Below are 25,519 nucleotides of genomic sequence, written 5' to 3'. Positions count from 1 at the left end.
TGTAGAACTGAATGGTATTGTAAAATAAAATAAAAGGAAAAAAAAAAAGATGTTCTTATGTTTGGAATGCATGTGTGACACTCCAGAAATAGATCTCTAGAAATAGATCATTTTAATCCCACAGAATAGATGAGCAGGCAAAAAGAGTGGGCTACTAAAAGAAAAATGATGAAGACAGAGTGTTGTGGAAGTTTAAGGGAAGGATTATCTCTCCTAAGCCATGGGAAGCCTGAATGCTTTATGAAAACCATAAAAACAAAGAGACCCTGTTTCCCCATGTATATGATGATAACGGAGATGAACTGTTTGAGCAGCCAAGTTTAGTGAGTATTAAAACATTCAAATGCTTGCCGGGCGTTGGTGGCGCACGCCTTTAATCCCAGCACTCGGGAGGCAGAGCCAGGCGGATCTTTGTGAGTTCGAGGCCAGCCTGGGCTACCAAGTGAGTTCCAGGAAAGGCGCAAAGCTACACAGAGAAACCCTGTCTCGAAAAACCAAAAAAAAAAAAAAAAAAAAAAAAAAAAAAAAAAAAAAAAAAACATTCAAATGCAGTTCAGAGTATGCTAGTGATCTTGAAAAAAGCAGGTGCACTTGCTAACTGAAACTGACACTCTACAGCAGTGGCTTAGAGAGTGGGTGTACAAATGTCTTTATACAGTTAATTTCATTTTTAGAAACGTAACAGTTAAGGCATTGACAGAAACAGATTGTTACTAATGGAGGCTGAAAAGAATATGAATGTGTTATGAAAAAGGGAAAATTTAGATAAACATACAAATTTATAAACTGATTTATAAACTGTGGTTATAGATACAATAGACAATGATGCATTTTACATAAAGAATGAGCAAATTCAGTTGATACATAAAAATCTGAAAGCATCATATGAATGAACACAGTACAAGAGAGTAGTTAGATTCCAGGAAGATGAGGTTAGCATTTTCGTTGCTAGGGTGTGTCAAGTAGATAGATTGATGGAAAAATCATTCCAGGGTGTTTTCTCAGGGAATTATGATGGTTACATTATCTCCTTTCCCAAAAGTATGGAGTGATGGATATTAGCTTAAGGACAAGGTAGAAGATAGAATTAGACAGGCAGATGATTCTACAGGCATAAGTGTTATGGATCCCTGTTCATTTAAATTTATAAATCACATAATTCATTTATAGGATCACTAAAAATCAAATTATAGCACTATTACCTAGTTAAGGTTTTCAGTCAAATTTAGCATGAAATTTGCTTTACACTAATAAATATCTTGTAATGTGTTTTTAATTTATCATTCTTCTAATGCTGTTTTTCTTTTTGTTTATTCTCTAATTTCATGAGTTTCAGCTATCTGAGAAGAATAATTACAATATATATCTACAGACTGCTTTATAATATTATATGGATCCCAAAGAGTAGAGTAGTGTATGCTATCACCTGAATTTTCTGTAAGACTGTTTGAATATTTATGTGAAGATAATAAATAAAATTAAAGAAAACACAGTGAACATTCTTATCTGTCTTACCAGGGTCGTGTGGAAACAGGAACTTTCTATGTCTTTGCTATCAGACATAGAACAGGTTATCATGCTGGGACCTATGGACTTCTTAGTAAATTTGAACTGAACTGTGAGATTATATGTAAGATGTGTATCTCTCTAGAAAACCTTACAAAGAAGAAACATCATGTATAAAAACTCAAGATACCATCATTGACTCCCAGAATGTTTTAAGCTACTATCTCAAATGAACAGCGGTATCCCCAGGAGTATTGAATCATACACAAAGCACTCATAAATAGTTGACTCTCCATATTGATGTGCCCTGTTTCTTGCGCATTCTGTCACACTCACTGTGAGTTCACATGTGCACTGTTGTGTCTGAAAAAGAAAAAAACACCACTGTTTTCTTGTAGTTATCCATTACCACCTCTGGCTCATGCAATGTTCCCACACTCTCTTCTCTGTTGATTCCTGAGTCTTGTGGGAAAGGCTGCTCTCTAGCTGTCCCATTTAGGACTTAGTATTCCATAATTTCTTATTCTTGGAATGCTGACCGGCTATGGGTCTTTGTATTAATTGCCATCTAATTCAGGTAGAAACTTCTCTGATGTGAGCTGATGGTTGCACTAATCTACAGGTATATCAATAAGCATAAGAAGTCATTTTAATACTATACCCACTTAGCAAAATAACAGTGGGTTCTCCCCTAGGGCCTAGGACATATCTAGACACAAGTTCTTGTCTTCAATAATGTTGCCAGGTATGGGTTCTATCTAGTTGAGAGGATCTTAAATCTGATCAGAAAGTGATCACTTACACCCATAACATTTGAGCTGCTATTGTGCCAGTAGGCATTTCTTGCCAAGACAGTTACTGTTGTAGCTCATGGAGTTCAAAGATGAGTAAAGCTGTGCCTAGCATCTTCTACATCAACCAAGGTAACCAGAAGTAATGAAGCTTTCAGATCAATATGACATTGATTTCTCTCTGTTTTATGACTCAGATATGTGGTGTCTTCAGCAATAGAGCATGATAGATTATAGCCAAACTTAACTAAGATGCACAATGTAATACTTAAACACAGGTATACAAGGTATCATTATCAGATCAGGCTAATTAGTACATGCATAGCCCTGGCCATTTATCACTTCTCTGTATAAAAGCTTTTCTATGTATTTTGATATTTGGTGTTTTTGATTAAAGAATAAGAATAAAATGGAAGAAATCTCTTGAATCTGAGACTAAAGCATTACAGAGAATTCATTCAGATGCCTGTGCTTTTTAAACTGTGTACATACTTATATACAAATGTGTAGTTGGATGTTTTCCTGCCTTGACTACCCACTACCCACCCTAGCAACTGCTTCCACATTACAACATGGAGTCTTAATATTATTTATACTCAGCCAATAGCTCAGGCTTGTTATTAGCTAACTATTTTTTCTTTATTAAGAATTTTTTTATTCATTTTACATACCAACCACAGATCCATCTCTCTTCCCTCCTCCCACTCCCTCCTCAGCCTTCCCCCCAACCCAATCAGTAAATTGTGGGTGAGGGGTGCAATAGAGGGGATGGGATGGGAAATGAGAACTAACTCTATGCTTTGCCACGTGACTTGAATGACTTATGGGTTGTTACCTCATTCTCCACACATCCTGCTTGCTCAGTGGTTGTCTGGCATCTCTCCTCACTCCACCCTTCCAACTCCCAGAGTTCTCTGTGTCTGGCTATCCAGCCTGTGCTTCCTGCCCAGCAACTGGCCTGTCAGCTTTTTTTTTTAACCAGTGAGAGCAATACATATTCACAGTGTACAGAAGGATTATTCCACAGCACAAATGGATCTTGTTTTCATAGACAAACAATTTACAAAGAAAATACAGACAACAAATAAAAATAACTGTGGAATTTTGTCCTGGAGTGACAGTTTTTCTCTTATATAGGAAGAGTTAAAAGGGAAGAGTTATAAATAGTTATAAAGTTATAAAGAAAGGAGGAGTAATAAAGTTACAACACTACCCTACTGCTCAGCCTCTAGTCCTTCATTAATTATCAGCCATATAATTAAGATAAACTATTTTAAAACATTTTCACAGTCAGTTTCCAGGAAGAATTGGTTTCTACAATGCTTTGTTGGCTAATCTTAACTGATTTTGGGGTGAGGATAGAAACTGATCTATTTGTACATTTTATCTGTTATCCTAAGGGAAGAATGAAGAAAAAATGAACACTCTCACTCCTTGTGGTCAGAGATGGTTATGATAAGAAAATAATCTTCAGTAATGTGGTCTACCTGTCACTAGAACACAGGGCATTAGAAAACATATGAAAATGAAATGTAGTTTAACATTCCAGCAAGCTCTATGAGCATTAATTTTCCACAACAGTGACACAATGTTTTTATGAAAAGAAAACACCTTAAGGTAGTAAGGATTTATTTGGTTCAAGCTCAGTTGGTTCCATTGCTGAGGACCTAGAGTGAGGCTGAAATATGGAAGTGGCATTTGGCGGGGAATAGCATCTTACCAAATGGTGAGCAGCAAGCAGGGAAAGACAGGAATGGATCATGGAAGGGCATTAGCTCCAAGGACACAATCCCAGTGACTGACTTCATCCAGAACAGTTCTGCCTCCAATGTAGTGCTACTAATGGAGAACAAGCCTTGGACCCATGAGTCCATGGGAGACATTTCATGTTCAAACCATATCTGGAATGGGTGATCATTAACTGTCTAAGCTGGGACTCTAGGTTTTTAGTTCACTATTCACAGAAAAGCATCATTTTGAAGATTATCTGTGTTGTTGTTTATCCTATGGAAATTTGCTTGCTGACTGCTATGGGACAACTGACTTGTATTTCATTTCATTATAATACTATAAAATTAGTGTATTGTGTTATTTTAATATCAGTAGAAACAATGGCATATGTTGCTGGCTCTGCAGCTGGGATCCCCCTGTCTCTAATCCTGGGGGCAGTGGGTGAATAGATGCAGAACCAATGGCACAGGCTCTGTTAGACTTCAAGTAATCTCGTTTATTAAACAAAGGACTGAGGCATTTATGTGTGTAGGTTTTAGCCGGCTCTGCTTCCAGCTGCATGGTGTTTCCTGGTTGGCTCTGGGTCATATGTCAGCAGTGGTCATCTTGTCCAGTTTCAGGGTCCTCTAGGTTAGGATACTACTGTACATGTCAGAGCTCTTTGTTTGCTTAAGGCATGGCCTAGTGCTTTTGGCCTTAGCCACCTCAGGAACAGAATAACAGGAATGGAGTAATTCTCCAAAATGAAACAGAGCTGGGTTTAAATTATAAATCTTCCTGATAACCAACATAAAATTTGTAGGGATAGTATGCAGGATAGGACTACTTATATTCATACTTTTACAAAAATCATTTCATTTAATTTTGCAATCACTCTTTAATACAGCTATAAATGTCATACTTTATAGAAACCGGTATTGAAGTGAGATATTCTTACTTGACCAATAGTATCAATTGAAATTATGTGGTGTGCTTACTATCTGATACTCAGATGTAAACGTCACTGTGAAATGCAGAAGCAAAATGAACTTTGCAATGCTTTTTCTTTCTAATACAAACTAATATTTCTGTCTTTTGTATATTGATTCAAAGTAATAAATAGCAGTGTACTTTTAAGTTTTGTCGTATTCAATTAAATATTAAATTTAATATGTTGATGCAGTCGTTGGAAAATCTAGATTGTGCATTCTTCTATACATTGTCCTAAAAGAAGAAATAGAATACATTTTGCAGGTGGACTGGGGCAGATAAGGATGGGTACAGGAGGGATGAGGACAAGGGGGTAAAAATTCACTCACTACATCAGTTGGATCACATGTATTGCATTTGTATTGTTTTTCATATCTATTTCTCCTGACTAGAAAATAAAATCTGAGCCAATGCATTGTCTATATTCCCTCATGGCTATGGATGTTCAATACATTATCACTGCTCGGTATAATATCCTTGCTTTGGAATAGTCACTCAAGTGTTTCAAGACACTTGTAAATGAATCCCTGTCCCCTAGACTTCAGGCAATGGGGATTAGAAAAATAATACACACCTAGTTTTTCATCATTGTAACAAGTTACCTGAGATACAATTAAAAAGGAAGAATATCCTACTTTGGCAAGTGGATACAGAGGTCAGGTCCTGCTCACTTGGTTGTGTTGCTTTGAGCTAATTCATCATGGCAGGAGGGTCTGCTGGAGGCCTGTTTACCTCATGCCAGCTTGGAGGCCACGAGAAATAATGAACTAGGATTCCTGATGCCCCTGAAATATTACACCCAATGAGATAATGTTCTTTTGTGGGTCGCATCAGTTTCCATTGCCTTCCAGTACTGCCAAAGCCTTAAACCATTTGTCATTCATTATTTTGCAAAATTCTCTTTTGTTTAATCAGTAGCAAAATTGTATGTGTACCAAAGAACTGTCTTAAATATTTTTGTAATTGATTTTTAGTGAAATGTTTGTTTTATATGCCTATTTTATATATCTAGGTACCAGGGTCATGTAAACCTTAATTATTATTTAAATAATAAAATTAAACTCCAGCAAATAAAGGTAAGTTTTGAATACTATTGTGAAAAAGAAAACAAGAAGGCCCTAAGCCTTATTAACAACAGTGGGTATTATTAGCATTTAGATGTCTGTTAAATAAGCTCCTATACATGTGTATTCATTTTATAATTAGCATTGAGAATTATGGGAATTAAAGTTATTTTCTCTAAAACTTAATAGCATATCAATAACTCTTCACATCTTCACTACAAATAAAATATCACCTAGTATTCAATGACATTTCTTCATTTGGTTTCATTTATTTTTCCCTCTCCTTCCTACCCTCTTCCCCTCATTTTCTTCTCTCCTTCCTTCCCAGTCTGCCATTCTTCCACTTCCTCCTTCTCTTCTACCCTGCTCCTTTCCTCCTTCCTTACCTTCCTCTCTTCTTTTGTTTTAATTTATTGAGATAAAGTTTATCTGTATAGTCCAGACTGGCCTCAAACTCACAATGTTGCTGCCTCAGGTTCCCTGATGCTGTGATTATTGGCATTTACCACCTCACTCAGTTCCTACAGGATGAGTTGTATGTTTTCTATTTATTTTATATATCAGGATTCAGGCAGGAATTAAACATATGTCTGTTTCTAAAAGGATATTTTTTAATAAAGAAATTACCAGATGGAAGAAAGGTGCATATTTTTAACTGATGAAATGTCTAGGTTCTTTAAAATTGTATGACTTCTATTTGATCCACGACAATCTAGTAAAATATTTACTGATTTAATGGATGAAAACTTTCTAGATTTTGAAGTTAATAACATAATTTAATAAGCAAAAGTTTTGATATGAATGAGGATCTGGATAAAGAAATCATTATAAGAATAACTACAATTGAATTTTGCCGTAAAAATCCACAGTGACTTTTGTCTTTTCCAAATAACATTGAGATATTTGGTTTAATATCAACTTGAAAACAGAACTGAAGACACCAATAAATAAATTTCATTTAAAAAGAGTTTTTTTCTTTCATGAAGAATATACATTAACTAATTTTGTATAATACACCACATCTCTCAGATCTCTAGCTGTGGATACCATGAAATTCATTCTTCCTTGTTCTGGAAGATTTCCAGCCTATAGGCTAGCTTTTCTCATAGTGATGATTTTACAATGGTAGGTAGGAGTCTGGGAACTGTTCCTCATCTGTGTGGATACATCAGTGTGGGTAACTGAAACATGGGATGCTGTGATCCATGGTTCAAGGGCCTTTTCCACAACATCCTTGGATAACCCTGTCCCTGATCTGTTTGGTTCTAACTCCATAGATGATGGGGTTGAGCATGGGAGGAACTAGAAGATAGACATTAGCAAACATAATGTGTACAACACGGGGCACATGGTGGCCAAAGCGGTGGGTGAGGAAGGTGAAAAGGGCTGGAATATATAAGGCTAAAATGACACCAATATGAGAAGCACATGTACCAAAAGCTTTGAGGCGGGCTTCACCTGAGGGCAACCTCAGCACAGCTCTCAGAATCATCACATAAGATACACTGATGACAATTATATCAAAGCCAACCACAGAAAAAGCCACAAAGAGCCCATATCCACGATTGATCTTGGTATCAGCACACACCAACTTGAGCACAGCCATGTGCTCACAGTAGGACTGGGGAATGACCTTGTTGGGGCAGAAGGGCATCCTGGAGATCATGAAGCAGAAGGGGCTCACCCACAGCAGCCCTCTGACCATCACAGCTGCCCCAAGTTTGATGACTACAGATGTGGTCAGGATGCTAGAATGTCGGAGTGGGAAGCAGATAGCCACATAGCGGTCCAAGGCCATAGCCATGAGCACCCCTGACTCCACAGAAGAAAAGGCATGTATAAAGAACACCTGGATGAGGCAGGCATGGTATTCAATCTTGTGATCATGAAACCAGAGTATGGCCAGCATTTTAGGTTGTGTGGAGGTGGACAGGACCAGGTCAGTGGTAGCCAGCATAGCCAGAAAGAGGTACATTGGCTCATGCAGTGTGTGGTCAATCCGGATTATGTGTAGGATGATGATATTTCCAGTCACTGCCACAATATACATGATGCAGAATGGAAAGGCAACCCAAAATTGATAATCCTCCAGTCCTGGGATTCCAAGCAAGATGAAAAACGTAGAATGAGAAGAGCTGTTCCTTGAAGCCAACATGAAAGAATTGGTTATATTTTCTGTGTAGTGAAATTAATTGGCTTTCTGAGGATCATAACAGCCAAGGCATGGATGATTATTTGCACTGTGTAATATTATGATTGAATTCAATAATAAATTGTTGTAAAATCATCTTTTATGATAACTATTATTTTGTAATATAAAATGATGTTACTTAGTATTTTATTAGTATTTGTAACATTCAAAATGATATTAGAACATGTCAGGATCTGTGGTAATTATTTCCTAAAGAAAATATATTCTTGGAAGTAGACTATGCCAAGGGCAAACTCCTGTGACAAATTAGTTACATTAAACCTTGCCATTTTCTATTTAACAAATTACTTGGTCTACCTTTAACACAGGTCCTTTTATCTCTGTATTAGATCATTTGAACAGCAGTAGCTCATAGTAGGAAGGAAGCATGGATTAAAGGAACATAGTAATTTATTCTCCTACTATATTTGGTTATTGAAGACAATTATTTTCTTGATTCTAGCCCAAAGAAAACTATAAACCATCTGTGGGTTTGCAATTATACATATTATATTTAATGAAAATCTTAGAACATGAATAGCTTATGCTTTGTGATTGATTTAGTCTCTCTTTAAATCAGTGCCTTTCTCTGGTACAGTGTAAAAGTAGGCACAGGCCACATCTTAGTGCACATCTGCAGTTATATTCCAACACAGGCTTGCTAATACAAACTGCAACCTGGGTTTGATTGTAAGACTGTAGTTTATTCGGGGATGTCCTGGATGGTAAATTATTCATGAAGATGGCTTTGAATCTGACACTGAGACTAGCTCCTCTGTTCTTGATAAAGAGAAGCTGGGTAAATGTATGGTGAGAGAAATATCTAGTGAAGGCCATTATTCAGATACAACAGACTCACTAACTGACTAACAACATCCCCAACTGGAAACTTTCCTGATGGAATCCCCCAAACCCTACTTGAAGGATGTTCCTTAGAGTTATGGTCATTTCTCATACTAGAAGTTATGGAGGATGTTACTGAGTGGCAGCTCGTATCTGTACTTGCTTTAATGTTGTTTGTTTTATGATGTCTGAGCTCTCTGAAGAATGTAACTTGCCCCACCCCACTCCAATAAAAAACAAAACAAAACTGTAAGAGATGGGTGACAGGTGACTTGGTTCTTAGCAAACACCTTTTCTCTAAGTCTTTGCTGCCTTGTGCTTGGGTTTGAGAGCCTCAATTTTTATCTCTTTCACAAAAGAAACCTTCAAGAGAAAAGAATATCCTTATAGGCTCCCTTAACAAATCTTTGCAAACTAACAAATGTTCTAAACAGGTTTATTCAGAATTTCAGATGGACCTCATACCTTCTTTGTCCCATTCATTTATATTAGTTGAAAGCAGTGGTGCTCAGATTTTAGAAGTCTTCTCTACGCTAGTGAGCGTACCAACATTCCTGGCCAATAATCATGAGATTGCCCAAACTAATATTCCTATAAAATCTCCAGTAACAATTTAAATATTCACATTGTCTGGAACTGAGGACCTCTGACTTGCTTCCTTTTACCAGATTCAATCCCCTGAAATAGTATTATATAATCTGTTTAAACCAGAGGCTTCAGCATTTCCTGCCCAGTATGTCACTCTTGCTTTGTGTGGACAGTCACCAAAATTAAGAGTGATTTAAACAAGCATTCTTATATAATTGTTATTCTCACCCCACATGCTGGACTAGGTGCTAAAGACATAGCTTTCTAACATGAACAATTACTTCTGATTAACTGTGGGGGAGAGATTATTGAATTTTGAGACCTTTCACTAAAACCCCTTAAAATTTATTTTTTCTAACTGATGTAATTTCTGTGTCATTATTTACCATGACAAACAATAAGAGCCCAGAGTCACTAAACAAAATGATCTGTCAATGGTCACATTGTAAAGTTATTGTCAGAGTACATGACTCTTGGACCAGGGATTCTAGAGGCACACAGTACTGTCTTTGTTGGTAATTGAGAATCCTGCTCCAGATGAGTCAAGCAAATCATTGACCTGTTATGACAGGATGATATTCAGGGATCTTAGACAACATACTTAAATAGAGAACTGGGGCTCAGGATTCTTGCTATTTTTCTGGACCAGGATCTAGGTTGGGCTTTTAGTGTCTCTAGGAATGTATTACTTTCTCTAGATTCTTTCTGCCCTTCATTTCCTTCCTTCTTTCCTTCCTTTCTCCTTTCTTTCTTTCTTTCTTTCTTTCTTTCTTTCTTTCTTTCTTTCTTTCTTTCTTTCTTTCTTTCTTTCTTTCCTTCCTTTCTTCCTTCTCTTCATCTCCTCTCTCTCTCCACTCTCCCTTCTGTCTGTCTTAGCAGGGTATTGATATATACTACATAGCATAGCTGCCTCCTATGCCAGAATATTGGGAGTTTAGGATTATACGACCATGCAAAACTTGAGATGACATTCTTATTGGTTTCTTCCTGTAAGTCTTAGTAGAGGACTCACTTATTTTACACAGTTAGGAAGTAGAACGCCCCCCATATTGCATGGTTTAAATGGAAATCCAGTTTTCCTCTTCCCCTCTATCTGAATTTTTTTTACAGACCCAGAACACTCATAAGAGTCATGTCTTGGTCTTTCTCATTCTATTCTGTTTGGCCTGACTTTATATTCTCAGTGTTCACTGTGTGTAGAAACAACAGAATAACAGAAATGACCTGAGAGCTACATTTGAGATGGAGCTGGGTTCCTCAACAGATGTCTGTTTCTCCCTGAAATTTTCCTTCATGTTCTATGGAATCTATTGTTCTCACATTTAGAAATTCCCCTCTGTTTCCCTTTCATTCTCACCAACTGAACACATGAAGATTTATGAGCACAAGCTATGCTTAATGGACAGGAAGTTTGCTGACTCTTTTTTTGATGCATGAGAAAGAATTTCACTATGAAGAGAACATTTTATTGGCTGCTTTGGTTTGAAAGATGGAGCTGTGCAGTCCTTAGACAAGAGGAAATGAACACACAATTTCTCTCTTGACCAATACTCCATGTTCTTCTACTCATCTATAACATGTATTATGCTTATTTTTATAGGATGTAACTAGTATTAGCATACTATATAATACTACACAATAGAAGGTGAAATAAAGTTACTTCTTATCAAACATTACAGAAAGGGTAATGGCATTTTGATTCTGACTGTGGAATATCTGAACCTAAGTGTAGAGCATGTGAGATTCAGAATCAGTCTGTTGCTGGAGAGCTTCTGTCTGGAGGGCATCTTCCTACCTTTCTAGGTCTGACACAGTGGAAGCCATGATTCTTCTCCCCATCTCAGGGTGTGGCTCAGTGGACTTGGGTTTCTAGATGGGTTGTTCCCAACAAGTCAGGACTTTCTATATAATACATGACTTTGCCTTCAAGATTCTTGAAAAGTCCACATTTCCCACTGATTTTTGAGAAGGAATGGATGCCTGATGCAAAAAGAATAACTCCTCCTGAGATCTGCTATATCTTTGAACAAGCCTACTGTGACTAAAAAGTTCTGACAAGCCCCTGGGATCCAGCTTTGGATAGAGACCTCAGGTCAGTGTCTATTTAAAGAGCTGTGTGGTCTATCTCTTCCCCAAAGCGCTGGTTCTTACCCTCTTTCTATATCCACTGCCTCATATTCATAATGACTCCCTCTGAGACTAGAAACTAAAGGTGGAAGCATTAACCCCTAACTTGATTCTCTTGTCTGTGTATAGGAACACAGAGACACTTTAAATGAATGCACAGAAAGTATGTTGTTGGGATTATGTGAATGAGCTTATGCTTATGCTTACATTTTCTGTTAAAGTATTTATAGTTATCATTTAAAGCATATTATGTACAACATGACAGCTCATTGATATTTCACATCTGCTTATGTATGACTGTGAGAAGTTGCCTATAAACATTAAAGGCATTGGGTGTATGTGTACATATATGTATACATGTAAAAGTGCTGAAAATTATTTGTATTAAATATGTGTGTAATTAATGGAATGCTCTCATTTTATGTGTTCATGGTTACAGAATGCACAGAATTTGTGAAAATACACGCCTGGTTACATTTCTAATAGTGTGAAATTGCATATAATGGTGCATACATATGATGGACTTAAGTATATGGCAGTATTTTGAGATAGGGCCAAAATGATGATGGTGATTAGGTAAGACCCTAGTAAAGAATGATAAAGTCCTACTCCAATAATACTAAAGTTCATATCTGAACACAAAACCATGCACATGAGTGCACACACACACACACACACACACACACACACACACTGAGAGAGAGAGGAGAGAGAGAGAGAGAGAGAGAGAGAGAGAGAGAGAGAGAGAGAGAGAGAGAGAGAGAGAGAGACCATGAACAAGGAGGCAGAGATCAAGGTGTTGCCCCTATAAATGCACGTTTCCATCAAATTATCAGAAGCTAGAAGGACACAAGAGATTCTCCCACAATATCAAGAAAATTAATTACATCTACTAACACACTGATAATGGATCTGAGGCCCTTGGATATATGACAGAGGGATTTCTCTGGTTAAGCCAATAAGTTTGTGAGTCTTTATCATAGGAGTCCTAGGATAATGATAGTACCAAATATATCACTAGCTTGCTGTGTTCTGTTTTAAATCACGTTGAGCTCAAAATAACTTAAGTGGCATTTGCATCCCCAGCTCACAATATTTTACAATATTTTTGTCGCTTCTTTATTAAACAACTATCTAAAATATCTTTATTCTAACTTTGATATTTAATCATTATCCATAAGCCAGGTTTCCTTTTTGTTGGTTTTCAAACTATTTATAAAAAATATATTTAAAGGTGGTAGTGTAAACATCATAGAGCTATTTGGATTTTCAGTTTATAACCTTGTCTATTTTTAAATCTTGATTGTCCAGGAATACATGTTTGTATATTCATTTTAGTATTTATTTGGTACCCTCAGAACATTTTACTATCCAAAGTGGTATCAAGATATCTTCTTTTTCCATAACAAGTAGTGTTTTTTTGTATACATTTTCTCTGTTTTCATTATAATATAGTAGAATAGAACAGAACAGAATACAACAGAACAGAACAGAACAGAACAGAACAGAATAGAATAGAATAGAATAGAATAGAATAGAATAGAATAGAATATATAAACATATACCTTGAGAATTTTGTTCATGTCCATAATGTATTTTGATCATATTCATTTGCCATCCCCCATCCAAATCCTCCCATATCTACCCATGTCCCCTTCCATCTTCATGTTGGTTTTGTTTTGTCATTTTTATTTATAACACATTAAGTCTAATTAGTGCTGCCTATATGCACACAGGTTTGGAATGCTGTCAACATAACAGGAGACATACCCCTGAAAAAAACTGACTGCTCATCTGTATGAGCCATCAAAAGTTAATAGCTCCTTGGCTAGGAATGGAAGCTAATGAGCCCCTCTTCCTCCATGCCCGAATTCCTATGGTACAGATCTTCTTAGACAGACAACCACAGCTCTTATGAGCACATGAGCACAAAGGTCTTAAACTCAGCTTTACCCCATCCTCCCAGACTTCTGTCTTTTACAATCTTTCTGCCCTCCTCTTCTTCAGTGTTCTCTAAACCCACAGAGGGAGGATACATGAGAAAGATATCTTATTCTTGGCTAAGAACTGCAGAAACACTTATGCCCAGTACCTTGACTAGTTGCATTTCTTTTTATTAACCACTACAGTTATTTCTAATTATAGTAATTGTAACATGAAATCCTCAGGAAGGAAACCCTAAGAAGAATACATACTGACTTGATACACTGGGAAACATGTATCATTTCCCAGAACTAAGGGAAAAAAGAAGGACTAACTCCTACTAATGAGTTTGGGAACATGAAATATTTCCACAGAAGATTTTCTCTCATGTATCTGAGTCCCAGATTTTCCTTCCTGACATCCTGATCTTAGCATAGTAAACTTGTGTTACCTGAACATTTACCTATGCCTACAATTCAACCTCTCTGGCAATAAAGGTATTAGCTGGGATTAGTTATCAGCTATTTCTAGCCTCTGAGGTGAAATGGGAGCGTGTGCATTTGCAAATAGACATCAGCTTTTGCTAGTGGACATGTCAGAGGAGCAGCAGGTAGCTATTGAAATTCAAGGTATCAGTCCACCAGGAAGAAAAATCCCTGATGGGTAAATTTCAGATAGACAGGTCCCCAAGACCACAGACTCCAGAATGTCTTTTGCTTCTGCTGTACCTATACATGTTTGCCGCTGCCATCTTTCTCTGGTATCTGGTATTGTGTAAATGGGTGTGGGGAGATTCCCACTCCCTATAATGTAGTATGTTTATCTCATGGAAACATCCCATTCTACTGGGCATTATTACCTGTGAACTATTATGATGATTTCTTCCTAAGCTGTACTGTCTAGTTGATAATAATAATGTTAGTTTAAAGGGAGTTTTGATGATAAAAAAAGTAAAACAAGGAAGTGTCACACAGCCAGAAACATGAGTTTCTATTGAGGAGCCACATAGACTGTGACTCAGGTTAATAACTAAGGAAAACAATTAAGTCCTAGGAGACTGGCTCAAATTCTTTTAATCTAAATGTTGAAAGATGGATTCACTAGTTTTGGTATGTATCATAGCTGAAACAAAGCCTTAAAATAGCTTCAAGTTAGATTAGATGGTTTGATAACAGCTTTGAGATGAAAAACTCTAGAAAGCAATCTAAAGTTCACAAGAACATATAGCTGAGTTATAGATTCATTAGGTTAGAGTGAAAATTGCAAAGCAGTTCAATTGTTACTAGCTGACCTACTTTCCTTGCTAGGATTGGCTGGTGATCAAAGGTGATAATTAATTCCTTGTATCAATTTTTACCCAAAGACTCCTGATATAAAATACTATTGATGAGTGAATATGCACCCTAAAGATGTCAAGTATAGCTGACTCATTATTTTTCATGTATAAGAGTTTAGGTTTGTGATCCCTTTAAGATTCCTTATAAGATTACCTTTCAAGATAAATAATAAGTGATTGGTTCTTTCTTTGGAACCATAATATGCAGCCTGCCAGCAAAAGAAATGGCTGAGAAGAATATCTTGCTTGCTCATACTCTGTTAATCTGTACCAAGTTACTTAGATGTAAATGTATATGGGTTCTTGGGATGATTTTGTTGTAATTATGTAAGGAAGATGAAAAACATGTTTTTACCTACATTCATTATAATCATTCACTTGAAAAACAGAATGTAACCACATTGTATTCATATACCACCTGAAAGATTTTGTTGGGGTGTATAAGCTGTAGAGGAAGAATACACCAAAGGGAGACTACAAAAGAATAAAAAAGGAAACCGTCAAGAGAGTGTGTGAGTGTCTTTTTCCTTACCCTCTCAGATAAAAAGTCTTAGTATGCCAACTCTGTGGATTCCCTTTGAGCCCTGCACTGCTGGAGGCTGCCCTCCAGGCAGTGAAAGGGTTTCACATATGCTATGCAATTGTAAGTAACTCATTCCTAACTTTCAGCAATCTGTCCATGAAGCAGAACTGAAACTAATATAGTATTCCACACAGCATCAAATCTGACCAAGTGTCTAAGTTTCAGCAAAGAAAGTGTAATGGATGGATGCTTCCAACTTGCTTACCTAGAACAGAATGCCTTCAAACATTCTACTTGAAACCTCATTTAACCTGAGAAATTTTAATGTGATGCTGTGTGTCTAGGCATATAAAATAAATATAAAAATTAAAATTTACTAAATAGTAAACCATAAAGTTTATTTTTAATTATATATATATATACACATACAAGTTCACTGTGTATTAAAAATGAAAGAAAATATACATGCAAGGAGCTCATTTAATTTTATATAAAGAATTAACTCTTGAATGAGTGATGCTATAAGACATGGAGAATACTCAATATTTTTAATAGTTGGTGAGTACTTTATTTCATAATCATTAATGCTAAGTATAATATTTTACATACACAGTAAAAGAAATATATTTGGAATGGTTCTTAAATTTCAAAATTATGCCTTACTCTAAAGCCAAATTAATGAGAAAATTTTGAAACTCATCATAAATTCAAACAGCATTTTTCTAGTCTAACAAAATGTGATCCATATATATATATATATATATATATATACATATATATATACTCACTTCATAATGCTGAAGAATAACGTTAGAAAAATATGAGAATCTTTATTTTCTATCATTAAACTACTGTGTTTCGTTAAGAGTAGAAAACTTTACACAGGGAGAAACACATAGAGCTCAAATCTGAGCTGAGGTCCTGCAGTGTTGTTGGAATTGTACAGCAGAACAGAATGTCCAGTGCAAAGTGTGAGCATTGAGTGTTCAGAATCAAGGCTACAGTGAAGTCACATGTTGCAGCACAGTAATCACTACAGAAATGCCTACAGGTTCGTTCTGAATTTTATTATAAATTATGATTTGACTATTGAATGTTCAGAAATCGTTGCTATTGCCATTTTCTTTAGTCCTCACGTGTAGCTGTGCAGCATGACAGAGTCCTAGAATTTAGCAATGGGGACCTAGATGCCTCTGGTCTGACAGAGTGATGGAATGTGATGCTAAAGCAGAATCATTGATTCTTTCATGATTCCTGAAAGAATGATATGATACCTTCCAGAATACAATATCCAACTTAAATCAAAATCCACTATACTCTTCAATGGAACCCATGCTGTCCTTACTAAGCTTCACCTCCAATTACCATGTGGAGAATATATGTTCTTCATTCTGACATTGTCTGTCATTGTGTGCTTAGTGGTTCTGGTGAGAGGGGTGTAGATATTCCACAAGAGGTCCAATAGTCCTTTTAAACTTTCAAATAGATATCTAATTGTTTCTTTCTGATACGTCAGCAATCAAAAAAGAAGAGTTAAATGTCTCTAAACTTTGATTCCACTAGTCATTGATAATAATTGTGACAATGTGGACAAGTCAGGATATATTGTTGTTACATAATTCTTATTCATCCAGTCCCCTTACTCAGTATTGGCAGTAAATGGACAAAGTCCAAGTTTCAGTTTGTAAAGTATGTGATGGCCAGTGTGAACTGCTGTTTAAGGGCTGTTTAAAGCGATGAGAAGACTCAGGTAGTATGTGATAAATTCTCAGGACAACTGAAGCATAGGGTACTGTAGATGGCTGTACTAACAGTCCTCTTGTCATCTTCACTGCCGGGAGGTTTTATGTGTGTCCTAGAGAAACTGTCCCTATACTTAACACTGAAGCATGTGCTAGTTACTGCATAATATTTAGTGTATCATCTGTCTCCCTGCTACACCAGGTTTGAGTCACTTCTCCAGTGGGGATCATTACTCAAAACATTGGTGAGGACTTCTTTTGTCCACATTGAACCACCAAATCCAAGATCATACACCTTTTCTGAAGGAAAACCAAATCCAATGACCTGTCAATGGTCATTAAAAATCCCTAGGGATTTTCTTCAGTTCCAGACTATGCTGAAGGAGGTTCTTATTAGCACTAAAGATCTCTGCAGTGTTGAATGTGTTCTTCGTTGTAACTGAATAAGTTCAGTTTGTCAGGTATTTCTATTTCCTTCTTTATTAAAAACATGGCATGTTAGCTTAAAAGAATACTCCCAAACAACTTCTGCACTCAGTAATTCCACTTTTCAATTCACAGGGAGTCAAAACTGGGATGAGAATATCATTATCAAGGTAACACAGGGAAAAAATCTTTGATGATCAAATCATAATAAAAGGTTAATTTATTAAAAATATGTAAAACATTTCCATGAATAGAAAATAAAATTTAAAAAGTATTTTTGAAACAAAGGCTAGAAAGTCAGCTCATTGATTAAGAGCAGTTGCTGCTATAGCAGAGGACCAGAGTTTGGTTCATAGCACTCACGTGGGAAGCTCACAAACCCACCAGTAAAGATATGACTCCTTCTTCTGGCCTCAGTGGACACACATATGCACACACAGACAGACACACACACACATGAGTGCCTACCCACATGCACATACACAAAATTTTTAAATACACTCCCATAAACATATAAAATAAAATTGGAAAATTATATATATATATACATATATATATATATATATATATATATATATATGCTGGTCTTCAAAAGAAATTCAAAGACCCTTTTGGATTTAAAGAAAGCCAGTATTTGGTATTTTAAGAGAAAGTTACATTAATCAGAAAGAAGCAAACATGAATTATCTCAATTATAGTCACACAAACAAAACTATCTGAGAAATATAGTGGGGCCAGTTCTCCAGAAACATCTGAAAGTGCAGACAAAAAAATAGGAATTAATTTTGTTCAAGGAGGCAGGGATGGCTTCCCAGATATTTAATCATAAACATCCAAATTACATTCACACTGGGAATTGAGCCTGAACTTTTTTTTCAATGGACTTTTACCTGCATGAGAGACTGATGGGCATTTTAGTCCCTCTGAAAATAGAGGAGTGCATCATCATCCCTAGGGCCTTTGATCTACTAAAATGGTATCAGAGGGGAAGAAGTACAATCAGCCTTTCAGAATGTGACCAACAATCAAAACTGAGGTAACTTTATCCTGGGTCATCACTGGTTAGTCTTGAAGTGCAGAACAGGTGGTTTCACACCTCGGTAAGTGCCTGGAAACCCTAATGTTCCTTTTGTAGACCTCATCAGTCAGGAGCACTATGGGAGCAGCTTACCCTTATCCAGCTATGATTTTTATCATTTAATCCTCACTTCCATATGGAAGCAAGTATACACAAGATTTGAAAAACATCCTCCATACTACAGAATCAATCTCATTAAACATCATTCCATTATTAGTATAAAGAAATGATAAATTTTTCTCATGTTTAACTTAAATTTAGTACTGAAATTCATGGTAACATTACTCTTTGAAAACCTTCTATGTCCCCACTGTCACTGTTTTCCTTACAGTACCACAAACTAAAGAGTTGACTTCTGAGAGCACTTCTTTTTTTTTTGGTTTTCCGAGACAGGGTTTCTCTTGTGTAGCTTTGCGCCTTTCCTGGGACTCACTTGGTAGCCCAGGCTGGCCTCGAACTCACAGAGATCCGCCTGCCTCTGCCTCCCGAGTGCTGGGATTAAATTCGTGCGCCACCACCGCCCGGCCTGAGAGCACTTCTGAACTACAGATTAGAATTAGAAAACTTTCTATGCAGCATTTTAGCTTCCTCTAGATTCTCTAAATATTACACCTTTTACAGCAAAATAAAATAGACTTTCTGGAAACATAAAACATTCTAATGAAATTCAGAATTTTTTCACTGTGTAAAACTTAGTCATCTGAACCAAGGAAGCAGAAAAACAGGGTTTTATCATTTAGAATAAATGGACACTGATAATAAGAAGTAAAAATATTCTTACTCTATTTTTCTAGATTGATTACTAAACATGTAGTTTTATTGTATTAAGATAGCTGATATAAACTAAAAGTTTCTAGTCAGGTATCTTGCAGATGAATTTAAAGCCAGACCTTAAACAACATTAAAAGATTTAGAGGTTAAAAGATTAAGACCTTGCAAGTCAGTCACTACATGCCCCAAAGAATATCAATATCTAACTAAGCCAGCTATTAACTTTGGGAGTACAGTTTTCTAAAGAACAACTGAAAGGCACTGAAAAGGAAGAAGATCTCTTTTTCCACAGGATGATGAGTACAGTTAGTGGCAAAAAAAAAAAAAAAAAAAGGCTACAGAAGTGAGGCTTGGCCTGTCTGTAGATAAGCTTGCCAGGAGAGGGACTCTAAACAGTAAACACACTACATTCCTCTTAACATTTCATTTACTCAACAAGGTTAGCATTTAACAACCTTGAAGGGCTCTGTGCTTCAGAAAACAAACAAATCAAAATAACAATAATAACGAACCAAAATTTCAAATAACTTTACTTAGCCATATGGACTAAGTAAGCAAAAACCATCTCTTGCAGGATCCTGTTGCACTACATCTTCAGCTTTCCATTGAACATTCTTATTTATTCAGGTCAGTATCAGAAGCATGTCTTGGGAGTTGGAGCACACTAGCCAAAACAGACATTTCTTTATTAAGAACTAAGATATTTAATGGATCTGGGTTCTTGAATAAGATAGACACAAATTTAATTGCAACAACTCATTTTTTCTTTTATGTAATTTATTTGAAGAAACAATAATTACACATTGTGTATGTAGACCAAAATATCATATTGTCCTATAAACATATATAACTGTTATTTAGCAATTAAAATAAAAATGTTATAAATAGCATGAAAACATGACAATAAATTGAATGGAAAATAATAGATTAGTAAATGTAAACAGAAATGCATGGTGATTTAAAAATAATTAATTTTTAAAGGAAAACAAGAGTGTTTGTGAAACTGATTAATAACTATGATAAATTAGAACCAAACACAAATTTTAAAAGAATTGGTAATATGAAAAACTACCAAAATGTTTATGTATGTAATAATAATTAATGAAAATAAAAGCCCATGAATTTTAAAGTGAGTAAGGAAGGATTTGGAGGAATGAAAAGGAATGAAAATGTGCTGTAACTATAATATAATATCAAATGCTTAAACTTCAAAAAGTAACAAAAAATTCAACAAAAATGAATGAGAATTCATACTAATGTGCATTGTAATGTTACAATGAAACTAAATATTTTATACAGCTAATATACACGAATATATACTCCTTAAAAAGAAAAATATAACCAGGAATTAAAATGAAATGTCTAACAAAATTCAATTAAATAAACATTTTAAAAGAGTGTGTGCCGGGCAGCAGTGGTGCATGCCTTTAATCCTAACACTCAGGAGGCAGAACTAGGCGGGTCTCTGTAAGTTCGAGACCAGCTTGGTCTACAGAGCGAGATCCAACACAAGCAATAAACTACGCAGAAAAACCTTGTCTCAAAAAAGAGAGAGAGAGTGTGTGTGATTAATATGATGATTGACAACATTAAAAAATTGAAGAACACAAGACTGTTAATTGAAAATGTTCAGCATCAAAAAAAAATCAAATGAGTTATACATCTCCAACTAAGTACTGCATACTAAAGTGCAGAATACCAATTGTAAAGAGACTATGCTGATCCGGGGTACTAGTAAACAGTCACAACACTAAGGAAACACAAGTAGACAGAGAATCAACTGAGACATGTCTATTGGAAGATTGTTTTATAAAACTACATGTGTGTAAGTAGACAACAATAAGCAGAGAATCACTCAAGAATCTATCCCAGAAATTAATGATATAAAAGAGAAAAGAATAGAGGAAAATAATGGGCCCAAACAAGAAAAAAGTTAAGAATATTCCTTCATTGAATAATCATTAAGCTTTGCCAATTGACATGTTCTGTTATGCCTTCATATAGATACTGTTACACACTGCATTTTTGGATATTGATACATACTGTTATAGTTTTTGTGATCTATTTTCCACCATATTGGATGCATTTCTAAGAATAATTCCTTTATCTCTTGGTTTGACAGCATCTTAAAGGTTTCAATAGGACAAAGTCAGGCATTTAAGCCATTCTATGTTCAGCACCACAACACACCTCTTTGGAGCCATTCATCTTGAGGCCCACACATACTGGTATGTCCATTCTCAACATTTCCATTACTGAAATTTCTACTTTCTATTTGGTTGGGTTTCCAGGGATGGAATCTGCCCACATTTGGATCTCCATCCCCATATGTCTCCTGTACACTGTTGCCATCCTGGGCAACTGCACTATCCTCTTTTTTATAAAATCAGAGCCTTCTCTGCATGAGCCCATGTATTATTTCCTCTCCATGTTGGCTCTCTCTGACCTAGGACTATCCATTTCTTCTCTCCCTACCATGCTCAAGGTTTTCTTGTTCAATTCTCCAGAAATTTCTCCTAATGCATGTTTTGTCCAGGAGTTTTTCATTCATGAATTCTCAGCTCTGGAGTCATCTGTACTTCTCATTATGTCCTTTGATCGCTTTATTGCCATCTGTAACCCTCTGAGATACACTTCCATCCTTACCAGTGCCAGAGTCCTTCAAATTGGGCTTGCTTTTGCTCTCAAGAATGTTTTGTTGATCCTGCCTTTCCCTGTAACTCTAATGCATCTAAGATACTGCAAGAAGAATCTATTGTCACATTCCTACTGTCTCCACCAGGATGTCATGAAGCTGGCCTGCTCAGACAACAAGGTCAATGTCATCTATGGTTTATTTGTGGCTCTCTCAGGCATCCTGGACATAACATTTATTTTCTTGTCTTATGCACTGATTCTGAGAGCAGTGCTGGGCATCGCCTCCCAAAGGGAAAGGCTCAAGGTCCTCAGTACCTGTGTCTCCCACATCTGTGCTGTGCTCATCTTCTATGTCCCTGTTATCTCCCTCTCTGTTATCTACCGTTTTGCCAAACACAGTTCTCCTGTAACTAAGATCCTCATGGCTGACATTTTTCTGCTTGTGCCTCCAGTGATGAATCCTATTATATATTGTGTGAAAAGCCAACAGATAAGAAACGTGATACTAGAGAAACTGTGTCAAAAACAAAGCTGACAAAGATGTTTAATCTCATGAAAATCAAACCAGTGATGTTAGAAAATCAAGAAGAATGAATCAGTAAGGACCCACACTGTATGTTAACTCCTCAGTATCATCTTTGCACATATTCACCAAGATCAAAGAATCAGCCTTGCAAATTTCTTGGTTAAATATTTAAAACTAAGACATTAATGTAAGCATAGAATGTCTTTATAGTTTTAATAGGTGGCATTATCAGTCTTAAGATTATTATATTACAAAAGTCTTCATTCTGAAAGATACATTCTATATGTTTATTTGAAAACTGACAATACACATTCCTAAGAAAAATGAATTACTGATAAAACATGACTGAAAATAGTTTCTTCATTTAAACTAGTCACCTTCAAGACACAGTCTTGACAAACTAAAAATATAACTATACTGGTCATAAACCAAAATTAATATGGAAAATGACAAGTTTACATATGAAGCCACTAAAGCAAACATTAAGAGTAATTTTTTCAATAGAAGAATTTTTTTTTTTTTTTTGGTTTTTCGAGACAGGGTTTCTCTGTGTAGCTTTGTGCCTTTTCCTGGAACTCACTTGGTAGCCCAGGCTGGCCTCGAACTCACAGAGATCCACCTGGCTCTGCCTCCCGAGTGCTGGGATTAAAGGCGTGCGCCACCACCGCCCGGCTAGAAGAAATAATTTTTATTCACTTATTTTACTTTCTTAAACACTTCCTTCCTGAGCATTCAAATATAGTCATCTGGTCCATGCTATATACAGACATCTGTCTGCCTTTCAGTTCTCTGTGGCAGTTACACACAATAAAAAAGAATCTTGAGCAGTTGTTCAGTTTCACTTAAACTCTTCTCAATCAAGCTTCAACTTTCTACTCCCTTTCTCATCTTTACATTCTACAACTTTAGTAGTTGTAGTTTCTTGCTAAATTAGTTTAACCAAATCTCTCCATTGCTTATATTAGATTACCTTAAATGCATAAGTGAGTTCCTTATATTCTGCAATTGCTTGTTTGATAATTGATCATCTTGACCTACATTCAGCGAGCAGCATCAGCAACCCTAAACTGTCGTGTACCTTGATATTTACTATTAGACATTTCTTATTCATCAACCAACTTGTCCATACATTCTCAGTCCATTAATTCTACTTTTACTCAGTTATTATGACTTAAGCCTAATTGCTCTCCCCTACTAAAAAGACCCATGAGTACCCTATACCACCATGAGAGCTCCCCTGGATAAAGTCCTTTTTGCACATCTTTTACAAGTTTCATGATGCCACAACTTAGCAACTAAATGATAATTGGACTGATAATCACCTACCAATGACTCTATGTCACATTTTCTAGCCCCTTGTTGTCACTCTTGTCTAGAGATACATTGATATGTCAGATTTCTGAACCATTGCACTGAGGGAAAATTAGTTGAATCACAGGAATGACAGCTCTTTGTTCTTGAGATTTGAGTACAGTACATAAGTTGTGCTAAGAACCCAAACACACATAGTTGAACTAAAAACATGAACTTTCTTCTCAGAAGTTCCATATGGAGCTGGAGGTCTTTCTTCCTGACTCTGACTTGAGCAAGAATGTCTACCTCCAGGCTGGAGTGTTATTCCTGGATCCTTGTTTTGAGTGAGATCTATTCTCTAATCATGAGGATGGGAATTATTTCCCCTGCATCTTGTAAGGATCTTCCTTTCTCTCCAATTGACTCTTATCCACCCAGGGCAAGTTAGATAGGCTCTGTTTACACATCTTCTTGACCCTTTCTTCACAATGTATTTCCCAACTCTGCTGGCTCTATTTTCATTTTCATACAATCATGGGGAATAATCTGGAACTTCAATGGCCTCCTTAGGAACTCTCATCCCTATCTACATTGTCACGTGTATGACAGTCCTTCCCACTGTGTCTATTCTTCCTTCCTCCATTAGCTATCAATTTCCCCTCCAATTCCCTTTTGTCCTTCTACTGCTGCTCTTGATTCTGACACCATCCTCCCCTTTGTCCACCTCTGACACATTTTCCTCCCCACCCTGCCACTACTAGGATATCAGAATTCTAAAAGGATCAGAACCCTCAGGAGACTCATGCCTCCCTACAACCAAAATAAAAGTGCCCATCTGATTATGAAAGACACTGGTTAATTGAAACTGAATATTTATCCATATAAGCTTTAGAAGCAATCAAACAACTGTTAGATGTCTTCTCCAACATCACCTAAAGGTAGTTCAAATCTCCATTTGATAATGCTTTAGAGATAAAACCTTAAAAGTGTTCTCCACAAGCTGGATTAAACAGTATCATTACAGCCAAGCATTACAGCTTCATACCTATAATCTCAGCACTCAGGAGAAGAAGGACCAAGAGTTCAAGGTCATCCTCACCACACAGTGTCTTCAAAGCCAGCCTAGATTACATAAAACCTTGTTTTTTGTAAAATGTAAAATCTATATTTTACTCTTTTATAAGTCAGTAAACTCATTTTGTTCCATTTTTTTCAGAAACACAATTTGGATTCAAGTATAAAGTAGAGTAAACATAGAATATTTAATATAAACTAGTAAGTTTTATATTACAATTTTTTTTACTCAGGATAAAAATTTATAAGATTTCCTTCCTATGTAAATTTATATATATATATATATATATATATATATATATATATATATATATGTGTGTGTATGTTATATATAAGTGATATTTGCTACCTCTGGCCAGCATTACAAAATTAATTCAAAT

The 25,519-nt window shown here is 36.2% G+C and overlaps 2 protein-coding genes across 2 annotated transcripts; one reads left to right on the top strand and one right to left on the bottom strand.

Moving 5' to 3' along the window:
* Positions 1–7,271: 7,271 nt before the first annotated feature.
* LOC143272178 (olfactory receptor 52R1-like) lies at positions 7,272–8,216 on the bottom strand. Its single transcript, XM_076566066.1, has one exon. It carries the CDS (start codon positions 8,214–8,216, stop codon positions 7,272–7,274), a length of 945 nt encoding a protein of 314 aa, XP_076422181.1.
* A 13,620-nt stretch (positions 8,217–21,836) lies between these two features.
* Positions 21,837–22,781, top strand: LOC102905648 (olfactory receptor 51A4-like). Its single transcript, XM_006993349.1, has one exon. The coding sequence runs from the start codon at positions 21,840–21,842 to the stop codon at positions 22,779–22,781; it is 942 nt and encodes a 313-aa protein (XP_006993411.1). The 5' UTR covers positions 21,837–21,839.
* The last annotated feature ends 2,738 nt before the right edge of the window (positions 22,782–25,519 follow it).

This window comes from Peromyscus maniculatus, chromosome 1, assembly GCF_049852395.1.
Source record: "Peromyscus maniculatus bairdii isolate BWxNUB_F1_BW_parent chromosome 1, HU_Pman_BW_mat_3.1, whole genome shotgun sequence".
NCBI classification, from domain to species: domain Eukaryota; kingdom Metazoa; phylum Chordata; class Mammalia; order Rodentia; family Cricetidae; genus Peromyscus; species Peromyscus maniculatus.
This window is presented reverse-complemented; position numbering and strand designations above follow the sequence as displayed.